Genomic DNA, 11,692 nt, shown 5'->3' with positions numbered 1-11,692 from the left:
TGCAACATTTTTCATCCGTTGTGATGTGGGGCTAAGCCACCGATGTCTTCTGCGTTCTTGCCTGATTTACCAAATGTGCATGTTCGCACTCCGGGCAGCAAACCCTTGCAGTGGCAGCTTTGTCTTCCTGGGTATACAGTGAGACAAGGACTTACCTACCCGCATGAAGGCTGCAGGACGTGACCCCCTGGTTTTCAGCAGGAATGAAGGGAAGCCACAGGCATTTGCCTTTCTTAGCAAGCAAATAAATGCACGCCTTTCGCTGGCCCTTCCAGTTAGCTCTGGTCCCGGAATCTGGGCTGGGTGCATAGCTCTGTTCCCATCCCTGCAATGTGTGACAAATATCTATTATAAGATAACCGATAATGCCAGCAAGAAACGTTTGCAAAGACATCCGGCATTGTATTCCCAAATCTTCCCTTTCACTAGTTATGAATCTTGAAAAGAAATTACAAATATTTTTAGCACAATTGCCAGTGTTATCATTATTATGCCCAGAGTCAACCACATATGAAATGCAATGATACCGAACAAATTATAGGATAAAATAATGAAGCATTAGGCAGGCACAGGCTCTTTGAGCTATATTCCATGCTGAGATTTTGCAAGTAAAAGTAATTTTACTTGGCTACAAAAAGATAACATTCAAACGTGAAGCATGGTCTGATTTGAGAGCACAGAAAACTGAAGCCCAATTCCACAAAAAAAATCATAAATACATGCATCATCATTGCAGTGAAGAATAATCACAAGTGAAAGCTTAATGCTACAACCTACATAGCACGCGGTTTACTTGTAAGTGAATGATTTTGAATGATGGCTATGAAATTTCTTAGGTGTAAAAAAGTCTCTAGAAGAGGATTTAAAGCAAAGAATGCTCATTTTCACATTTTCTTCTTTTACAGCTTTCCTGCACCCTTTCTAATCTATTAATAAGACTTGATTTTGGCTAATTAATACTGCAGGCCCTGACATAAGTGAAGTAGTATTACTACCCAATTTAAATTCCATAAAAACACCTGAAAAAAAAAAAAAAAAAAAAAAAAAAAAACTCTTCTAAAATAGCTGTCAACATGAGCATGGGGCTGGGAGAGATTCTTCATAGCCCATCAAAGATTAAAAGGAAAAAAAAAAAAAAGAAAAAAAAAGAAAAAAAAAACAACTCCATTTTGACTTGTTTAATAACACCTACATGGGATGAATATGATAGTACTGGTAGCTCTTGTCGTGGACTAAGCCAATGGAGATTTTTACTGCCCCCTTCCCTCCCAGCGCACCTGAGATTATCTGCTGCATCAGGGCAAGGTGCAGGGTGTCACAACGATTAAATTGGAGGGGGGAAAAAAGGAACAGAGATACCTGTGTTAGATAAATCTATTTAATAAATCTGAAGAGCAGAGAGGAATAAACCTGTTTGCATGATAAATGCCCCCATTCGAGTTCTGCGTTGTCATTATTTATGATTTAGGTAACTGTAACTGTGTGAAGAATAATAAAACATGGAACTTTTAGCTCTATGAGTAGTCTCGTTAGTTGATTGGAACGTTGTAACACCCTTTTTTGGATGCTCTTTTGGCATTTTCATTTGTTGCAGGCTCTGAAGAGCACCCAGTGAACCTGAGCAGGTTGTCACCAAAGCCCCAGTCACATTTTTAAATGAATGGGTTCGAGGGCTCAGCGTGACTTCAGGCGGATGTCTTATTTTTGCAAATCGTTAAGGAAGCTCATTCCTACTAACATTATGACACAGAAAAAGTATAAGAAAAGCAGGACGGGAAATATTTTCTGCCATGGGATGAAACATCAATCCCGTTCTTATTAAACATTCATTTTTTATTATTATTTACTGCGCTGAATAAATAATCTTTGTTCATTATTAATTACAGCATTCAGGGCCATTGATATTCATGCACTTGGCAGGCACGACGCAGCACCCTTACCCAGCTCCAATGAATATTGCCACGAGGCTGTGGAAATGGCACCCACACTTGATGAAATAATCACTTCCCTCTCGCTGAGCAGGGGAACACGGCTTTGTCCTTCCTCTTCAGCTGAGAAATCTGTGTATACAGGCTTTTCTGATACATTTTCTTAGTTAAAGTGACTTTGCCAAAGCCATCACCACCTGCAGTTACCCTCTGGCCCTGCTGGTGCTGGGGCAGAAGTTCAGGTGAGTCCCGCAGCCAAAATGCAGGGCCCTGGGCCCTGTTAGAGGAAATTCACATCTACTGTGAGCTCAGTGCTCAGTCGGGGCACTGAGACTTCCTTTGTGCTGCTGCAGGGACATTTCATAGAGCTGGAGAAAAGCTTCAGCAGCCACTTGTGTTCGGGGACCTCCGCCGGACCTTCTGCCTACACACCCCTCATCACTCCGGGAGCCAGGCGAAATTTGGAAAGTCTTCGTGCGAGACAGTGGGGGTTCTTACCAGAAAAGCTTTGATTTAACAAGCAGGCACCTCTGTACGTGGCTGCAGCTCTGTGTTACCGTCCCGTAGGGGTGTGCAGCAGCCAGCACCGCGGTGCTGAGCCATGGCACGCGTGGCACCGCGCCGGGTTGGCACGGCCATGGCCACGGGCAGCAGCCTGGTGGTGCTGCTGGAGGGCTGCCGCCTCCGGGGGGATTCAGAAGGGACTTTTGGAGGCTTATTTCCAGGGCAATTAATTCTTTCTAAAGTAACTGTGTATAAAAAAAATGCTCCTTGAGCCTGGTGGCACCTGACACTGCTGACTTCTTAATGCGTGTGAGGTCTTACTGGCTGGGACTGGAAAGAATATGTCTGGAACAGGGCAGAAAAGGGCTGGGACTGGAGAAAATATGGTGAAACAGGGCAGAAAAGGGCTCTGGTCGGTGTCTGTGCGTACTGGACTGGCTGTGCTCCTGCTGTGGCTGCCCCCTGACCTCCCGCCCTTCAGCAGGCACCGTAAAAGAACCCCACTATTGAGTTCTTTTCCATCGCATCACATGAGAACTTTTTTAATTGTTTGGAGGAATTCTCCGAGAGGAAAACACAATCCCTAAGCACACAGGGAAGCAGCTTGTTGAGAAGAGAGCCTCCTAAACGGCTGCCCAAATTCAGAGGCTGCTCTCATCCTTTTGGCCCGTTTCGCCCTATCATTTGAGAAATGCAACTGTTGCACGGAAGCCTTGAATAATCGCTTGGTATCGATACCCAGGGACCTTGGCAGCTGTGTTGAATTACTTCTTGGTCACACTGCCTGGAGAAACTGCAGCTGGAAATGTGGCTGCAATCATGCCAGGGACTCGGATTGCAGGGGCCGGGCTGCCAGCTGGGACAGCTTGCTTTTCCTGCGGGAATTAACCCTTGGGGCACTCCCCTCCGCTTCACCCCAGGCTGGGCCGGAGGAGGCACCTGTGTCCTTTGGGAACGCGGGTGTGCGATCCCCAAGAGGAAAAATGCATCACGGTGTGATAGCGGTCAGGTTTCCTTCGTGCAAAGCTTTGACCTTAGGAACAGGGCGGCTGAGTCACCTAAATGTGGACAGGTCTTTCGCCTCGCTGTTGCTCTGGCATAGTGGAGAGCTCCGAAGCTGCCTCCCACCTCGGCCACCCTCCACCTCCTCGTCAAAGGGTGATGAGGATCCGTGCGGCTCAGCGAGCCGACAGGAGGGAAACACAAGCACAAAATGAGGATGATGGCGGTGCAGAAATGCCAAAGAGCCCCATCAGGAGCCGGCCCCCGGCAGCATCCAAGACTTCACAGGAACCAGAAGGAAGATGACAGATTCCACGCGCCGGTTCTGATCAATTTTACAGGTTGCCCTGGGCTGCTGGGAAACTATTTCCAAACATGAAAGTCACCGAGATTGTCTCCTCGCTTGCGTAGTGATGAGACCGATTTTTAAAACGCCGAGCTTCGCTCTCACAGCACTGTCCTGGTTTCCCCAGTGGTTTTGCTCGGCTGCAAAAGGAAGGGAAGAGCAGCGTGGTCCCTCTGGGCACCCCAGGCTGAGGTGCAGCGCTGCAGAGACGTGCGGTGATGCTCGTTTTGTGCTTCTCTGCCCCTGGTCCCTCCGGTGGAGGAAGGACGTGTGCGTACTGCTGCCACCACTCAGGTCCTCTCCTCGGGTACTCTTGGCTTCAGCAGCTCTAAACAACTCCCTTCTTATTACCCCAGGGTAATGGGAGCTTAAAAACGTCACAAATTAAAAATGAGAAGATCAAAAGTGCTTGCCCTTTCCATAATCTCTTTCTCTATAGAGATTTTTTATTTTATTTTATTTTGTCTAGCTGGCTCAGTAATCCTTTCCTATATAAAAACGTCTTCAGTAGGACACGGGAGTATCACAAAGTCCTCTTTCTGTAGTCAGCCCTTGCAGCCACCAGACACCTCCATCACTGCGGGTCAGGGTGCTCACAGCTTTTAGCAGGTGCTGGCAGCTGCTGTGGCCACGCCAAGCCAGGTGTCCCCGTGCGGTGGTCCATGGCACATCACCGGGGGCACAGCACACATCAGGGGTGGCACTGTGTTGTGTACACCTCCAACAGCACCTTGTGAATCCACCCGCTAATTAAATAGACCCAATTAAGATCTAAATTCTATGTGCTTTATTCACTTAGGTCCAAATTCAGCTAAGTTAATGTTTCATCACCGAGATAAGGGGCTTTCTGGAGCTCTGCAGGAGGCTTTTTAATTGGCTTGCAAATGACCAAAAAACCAGCCCTGTTGTCAGGAGGCTCAAACCTCACTCACCTCTGACGGTGCCCACCATCAGCCGAGGCTGAAGAGCAGCCTCCGACGTGGGGGCAGCCCCGCTAACCCCAACCAGGGGGGTACCTGGATGTTTCTGGGCAGATCCCCTCTGTGTGAGAGCCTCCTGCCGTACCAGTGCCAAGAAATCACCGATGCAGCTTGCACCACCAGGCGCTGGGAGCTCCGGGTCTCTCTCTGAGACACCGCTGCATTCTCACTGCAGTTTTGCCCTGCTTATGAGGCTAAGATGATTTAGTGTTCACCTTCAGATGCGTGCGGAGTCCCAGCCCACACGTAGTTGCCTTTTCCTTGGCTTATCGAGATAAAAGTGCAGGGGGTGGGGAAATCCTGCGTGTTTGTGTCAAACTTCTTATTTCAGCAGCGATACCTTTGGCTGTTTCTCACAATGTCTCCTTTGTAGCGCGGCTGTGCTGGAAAATAGCTGTGCTTATGGGAGGGTTTTAGAAGCAGGAGACAACAAAAGATGCAGAAAACCTCAACAAACACCCCAAAGGCCAGGTAGTAAGGTGCACAGCTGCAGCCCAGCAGTCTCCAGAGCACATCACACCCCTCCTGGTGGCCTTGAGCTCCTGTTACAGATCTGATGTCAGGCTGCCTGGCCCTACAGTGCAGGGGGACATCCCGATGCAGCTCGTAAGGCATGGTGCATCCACATTCATTAAAAAATGAACTCGTCTTTGTTCCTACTGCCTCTGCCATCCCAAATCCACCTTCCTGGGAGGGCAAATGCTGCCACAGCTTCTTCAGTCCATGGTTTTCTGGGGGAAGTAAATTGGTTTCTTCTCTGGATGTACTCCTTTCACCTATAATAAAGTGTGTTTTATTGTATCTGACTGCACTAATTGCTGCCCTCGTTATGCTCGGTGCACAGGTCAGGTAATCAATACACTTCACCATTTAAAACCAGTAGGACCTGTGATCATTTCAGAGCCTGTCTCCTAAGCTTAGGTATTCGCTCGTTTGTTTTTCTCCTTGTGGCTGATTAGAATCACAATAACCTCGTTAATACCAGGATTCTGACATTCGCAGCCCCTCAGGACTGACCCTGCGTCCTTCTGTTATAATCAAGCAGCGCTTCCCTCCAGCCAGATGATAGAGCCTTTGTCATCTCAGCTGCTGTCTCCTTCTCCCACCACTGTAATAAGCAGCGTGGTGTTTGTCCAGAGGGACGTGGAGCCGATCCCTCCTGGTACCAAAGTCACGCTCTGCTTGGAGGCAGGAGCAAACCCCGGTCTTGTTTCCAAGGAAGAAGGAGCAGTGGCAGAACAAACTTCGTCCCACGGCCGCTGAAGTCGCTGGAGGCCGCAAAGAGAGCACGTCGTCATCAGATGAGTGTCCCCCAAAGCTTCTTACCCTGCTGTGCTGGAGCTTAGCGCTCAGCAGGTCCCGCTCCCAGCACACGTGTGTGCGCCCTGCTCCTGGGGCTGGCCGGGAGCCCGTGGCAGGAGGCGACACGAGCCCGCGCCTCCTGGTCCCACTCCTCCTCCTGGGCAGGAGGCAGCGGGGAGGGCTCAGGGGGTGAAGGAGGTGGCTGGGTGCTGGTGGCTTTGCTGTGCTCTGTGAAGTTGAAGCCGAACGCCCTGCTTTTCTACACGTGGGGCTGAGATGTCCCCGGGGAAGCTCTCCATGCAGGAGGTGCTCCCCTGAGCATTTCTGCAACCAGCCAGGTGGGATTCGTGCACAAACCTGACTTTAAATACCCATAAATGTGCAATTTAAAGAATTCCTTGCTTTCTCCCCCAGCCTGAGTCTGTCTTCCCCGTGCACTTTAGCTGACAAAGTTTATGCTAAGAACCATTGCGTTTCAGCTTAATTCGGGGCTTAATGCTGTTGGGGTGAGTAAGCCAGCGTCTGCACGGGGAGGAAGGCGAGGAGCACATGCAGGAATGGGGGAAGAGGTCCCGATTCCCATCTCCTAGGACACCCTATGGACTCCGTGCCCTAAATGCACAGCCTGCCCAGCACGCCCCCTGCCCCCGCACTCACCGGGCACCCCTTTGCAGCGGGCTGCCCCACCGGGGCGACCCTGCAAATGATAATTCTAATGCAAATAAATCCAGGGGGCACTCGCAAGGGGTCGGGGATCTGCCGGGCCGCGGCGCTGCCGGGCTCAGCCCCGGGGAGGGCTCTGGGGGGGCGGCAGCAGCCGAAGTGGGGGGGGCTCAGGGGGCGCGTCCCAGCCCCGGCACCCGGCGGGACGGGAACCTCCGGCGGGGAATCGCCCTTTTAAGCAGGGGTCCCGCTGCCTCCCCGGTTCCTGGAGGGGCTCCGGCAGCCTCTCAGACCTCCGTCCGTCCGTCCGTCCGTCCGTCCCTCCTCCTCCTCCCCTCCCGCCCTGCCCGGCTGCCAGCGGCGGCTGCGCTCCGTGCTGCGGGCGGGGGCGCGGGGAACCGCAGGGCGGCGGTGGGGCTCTCCCTGTCCCTCTGTCCCCGTGTCCCTGTCCGTGTGCCTGTCCCTCTCCCTCTGTCCCTGTCCCTGCCCCGGGGCCACGCTCGGGGACCATGGGATGCTGCACCGGGCGCTGCACCCTGATTTTCCTCTGCGCTCTGCAGCTGGTAAGTGCCGGAGCTCCGGGGGCTGCCCCAGCCGAGCCCCCACCTCGTGCCGGGACCGAACCTGGGGGATGCCGAGGGCTGCCCGGGACGGGGAGGGGGCAGCCGGGCCGGGACGAAGCCCCCCGGTGCCCGGGGTTGGCAGGGGAAGGGGAGGTGGGGGCAGCCCGGGGCTCGCTGCGGTGCTTCTTGGTGCTTAGACCTCGGGGAAACGTGGGGTCGGTTGGCTTCTTGTTGGTTGCTTTGGGTTTGGTTCTTTCTTTTGGGTTTGGTTGCTTTGGGTGTTTGGTTGCTTTGGGTTTGGTTGCTTTGGGTGTTTGATTGCTTTGGATTTCATTGCTTTGGGTTTGGTTGTTTTGGGTTTGCCTTGGGTTTGGTTGCTTGTTTGTTTGCTTGCTTGCTTTTTAACTCCTCGATGTATAAGTTTGTGCTTATCGACTCCAACTACAAAACTCAGGCGTCCCGGCGGGCTTGGTGGTGATGCTCAAAAGCAACGCAAACTTCAGCCGTGTCCAGACCCACCGGGACCCTCAGCCGATGTTGAGGCACCCGGGTCGCACCCTGCATGGGATGGGGCTGTGCAGGCTGCGAGGGAATTATTTCAGCCAGCCTCGGGGTGGTGTGCTTATATACGATGTGCTTCCACATCCATTTATTTAGGATTAAGCTGCCTGGTGTGTTCCTTGTGGGGTCCCCATCCCTGTCCCTCTGCACACGCCAGTGGCAAACAAAGGTCTGGCTGTGCCGAGCCCTGCGCACCCCGGCTGGACCCGAGGGTCCTCTTCTTGTCCATGGCTGATGGGCTCCAGGGCTCCTCCAGCCTTAAAAAGGAAACAACAGCGTTCGTGCACTTAATTTCATGTAGATCTCCTGAATTTGCTTGATTTTGGAGCGCTAGGGGTGTGCAGGGAATGGCAATCTTTCTTCTAAGTTGTTGAAGAGTGAGCTAGAGCCAAGGAGCGAATCCAGTTAAAACTCTTTTGTGTTGGGGTTGCTTGCTGTGACAGCAGCTTGTTTTCTGCCAAGAGGCAGCGAGCAGGCACTTGGCTGAAGGTGGGAGAGCCTCTCATGAGAAAAATGGGAACCTGCTAGATTTCTGCCTTAAATGAGAGGGGAGCAGAGTGGGAATACCCCCGTGGACTGTGAGCAGCACAATCGCAAGATGTGGATGGAAGATTTGACTCAGAGTTAAACAAAACACAGAACAGAAGTTTTTCGCACAAAGCGCCTCACTAGGCATATTTATGAGCGGGCTGAAAGGCCGGGGAGTGTATTTAGCCCCCTGGATTATTTCTTTTGATTTCTCACCCGTGATCACAGAAGAAAGAAGCTGTGCCCTGTATTACGTTAGAAATTGGCATCTCAACCCTGACTGTCTCTTAAACCCATCACCATGCCATCCCGCTTTAAGGCACTCAGTCGCATACACCGGAGGAAAAAAATGAAAAAGAAAAAGCCACGGGCTGCTGGTGCTGTTCTTATTCCTGACAAGCGTGGGAGTTTTTTCGTATCCAAGATACGGGGACAAAGAACCCCCAGCATTTTATTTTCCTTAAGACCCTCCTCCTGGAAGAAAAGAATCAGTTTGGCTCATTCTTAAGCAAGTTTGGATGCCTCAGCCGTGGCGATTTCCCATGGCACTCGCTGGGTGAATCGGTAGAGCTGGAAAAATGTGAGCTATGGGGAGGGAATTCCTGGAGCTCCTCTCCGATGGGGGTGAGGTCAGGAGATCCTGGCTGGTTCCCAGCAAGTGCTTGGGCGAGGGTGAGATCCAGCCTGGTGCTTTTTTTAAAAAATTATTATTATTAATTTTATTTTAAGTGATGCTTGTCCATAAGTCTTTGCATTGTTTCCGCATCACTACGGCCAAGTGACCTGCAGGACTCACTGCTGCTCAGAGTGGGCTCTGCTGAGACAAAACACTGAAGCAATCAGGCCAAGATCATCAATAAATTATAATGACGTGAACTTCCTTTGTTCCTCCCGTGTCTCTGCTCTGCTTCATTTGATACTTTGAACCCTTCACAGTCTTTCCTGCGCGATGCCAAGCTCTGTGCCTCCCAGTGCCGAAGTCCCGGGGTGAAACCCTGGCTCCTCTCTGGGCAGTGGGTGTTTTGCCTCCAACTCAAAGGGGCAGAGCGCTGCCGCTGTGGCATTTCCCACTTCAGTTTTGCAGCACAGCCTTTGGTTTCTTTACATATTCTCATGTCAGTTCCTCCAGGCTGCACCGGGGCGTTTTATAAACAATGAATGGAAGCATGAAATAACACCCCCCGCCTCAAAAATGGAATAGAATTGCCTTGCCATGTGGGTTTTTTTTTGCAGTTTGCTTTATTATGAGGTGCAAGTAGCTCGGTTAGTGTGGGGGGAAGTGTTTGCAAACTGCCGTTTCAATGTTTCCCTGGGGAAAAACAAACAAACAAACAAACAAAAAAGCAAAGAGCAGAAAACGTATTAATCGCTGCTGTGTGCGCTCCCAGACAAAAAGTTTGTGATCCAGTGGCGGAGCAGAACAACGTGTGAATTCAAGGACCTGCGACACAGCGCGAATACCAACGAGGTCCTCAGCCCCCCACGGGCTGAGCGCTCGCGGCAGAGAGGCGAGCGGAGCCGAAGGCGGCCGGCTGCACAAAATCAGGGCTGGCTCCCCAGCGGTTTGCTAATCAAGAGGGGGAGAGGCGAGGCTGTAGTTTGAATAAATAATTCGCCGTGTTCCAATTTTAGGTTATTGTTTCCTCGCAACGTCCACCTTAGGCTCTTGCTCCTGGCTGCTCTGTGCTGGAGGGAGGCCACGAGGAGGTTGGGGCTCTACTTCCCCGAGGGTCCCGCTGTGCGTTGCTGTCCCAGATCCCTCCCTTCTTCCCCGTCCATCCCTGTCTTCAGCAGAAGTTTGGGTGAGCGGCCAGGCCGGGGCCACCCCACAGAGGGGCTTGTCCTCAGCCCCAGCACAGAACAGGGCCACGAGCGAGCTGTGGGGCTGTGGTAGCCCCGAGCTTGAGGAGTAGGTTAATTAATAGCTGCTGCAGCCTCCCACCCCAGTCCCAGCGGCAAAAGGGTAACGAGAAACACATGTCTGACCCCATCGCCGTGCTGGCCGGGCCTGCAGGGGGGTGCTCTGTCCTATTAATTTCCTCCAGTGTTGAAATTCCCAAGGGTTTTGTCACCGCTCGGTTCTAGCACCTCTCCTCCAGGTGCTAACGGCGCCTTCAGCACCTTCGCGCCCTCGCTAATCCTGCCCAGGGAGAGCCCCAGGCAAGGCTGAAAAGAGACCTGGGCCTCCCCGTGAACAGAGCAGCACCCAGATCCTGCAAGGGAGCCCCCGCAGGGGGTTCAGAAACGTCCCTGGTAGAAATTGGGGTTGGAAAGGGCTTGTCAAGGGCAGGCTTCATGTGGTTCGCAGCCAGCAGGGCCACGGGGCTGCGGCCTGGGTCACGGCGAGGAACCACAGCTGGGGCTCTGGCAGCGAAATATTTAAAATAATCCTTGTTTTGCTTCTTTCCTCCCCGACAGTCTGAGATTGCACCCAAACAGAGTGTTTTCTAGAGTAATAAGCGATCGTGCGCTGAAGGCACTCCGTGAATTTATTTCCACCAAGCTGAGCATGGAAAAATTCCCTCCCTCCCCATGCCCTGTCCCAATAAATCAAACAACTGCAGTTTCTTTACATTCTGTCCATGGATTGAGAGCTCAGATGCCAAGCAAAGCCTGGAGACAATTTTACAGATACATTATAAATCCCCCTAGAATAAGAGCTTCTAATGGAAAAAGTGACTAACACTTCAAATGAGCGCAGAACACGGCGCCCTGGGACGGGCCTGCAGATTGAGACTAACCAAAAGTAACTATATACCTTTATTTATTTATTTTCTTCTGCTCCTTCTCCCTCACTCCCTTCTCGGCAATGCCTTTTTAATCTCTTGCAGAAGGGGGTGACCAGTGCTGGAAAGTATTTGAAACCAGCACAGATCCTTCCCTAGCTGCTCCCTCGTAACCGGAGCGGTCGTGGCGGCTTGGGCGAGACGCGAGGCGATGGAGAGCACGCGAGGGGTCGGGGCAGAAGGGGAGCAGACGGGCACGTGGGGTCGCACAGAACATCAGGGAAGGCAGGATTTGGAAAAAAAAAAAATAAAAAAATAATAAAAAAAAAAAGTTAAAATGGGTGGATTCATGCTGGTCAGTGCCCCTGGGCCTGCGGGAGGCAGGTTGGCAGAGCGTCTTCCTCTCCAAGAGGCAAACAGGATGGTGGTGTCAGCATTTTGGGGCTGCGGAGGTGGTTTTCTCTCCATTTCAGGGAGATTTTGAATGGGAGGCAGGGTGGGGAAAGCGAGGCCCATCTCTCCTCCTCCGTCAGCTGCCTCCGGAGCCGGGGCAGTTGGATGCATCTCCTGGGGCAGCCCTGAGCCTGGG

General features: G+C 52.0%; 1 protein-coding gene across 3 annotated transcripts in view; it reads left to right on the top strand.

The window, feature by feature from the left end:
- The first annotated feature begins 6,892 nt into the window (after nt 1-6,892).
- The window catches only part of NKAIN4 (sodium/potassium transporting ATPase interacting 4), a 49,175-nt gene continuing 44,375 nt past the window's right edge, over nt 6,893-11,692 (top strand). Inside the window, exon 1 of one of the 3 annotated variants that reach the window (XM_035343665.1) lies at nt 6,893-7,288. In XM_035343665.1, the coding sequence (XP_035199556.1) occupies nt 7,235-7,288 (54 nt within the window). In that variant the 5' untranslated portion in view covers nt 6,893-7,234. The remainder of the gene's footprint in view (nt 7,289-11,692) is intronic. The other 2 variants (XR_004755489.1, XM_035343664.1) reach the window with 2 other exon arrangements.

This window comes from Oxyura jamaicensis, chromosome 20 (genome assembly GCF_011077185.1).
Source record: "Oxyura jamaicensis isolate SHBP4307 breed ruddy duck chromosome 20, BPBGC_Ojam_1.0, whole genome shotgun sequence".
Taxonomy (NCBI): Eukaryota; Metazoa; Chordata; class Aves; order Anseriformes; family Anatidae; genus Oxyura; species Oxyura jamaicensis.
Note: the sequence above shows the minus strand (reverse complement) of the source record. Positions and strands in the feature narration are given on the sequence as shown.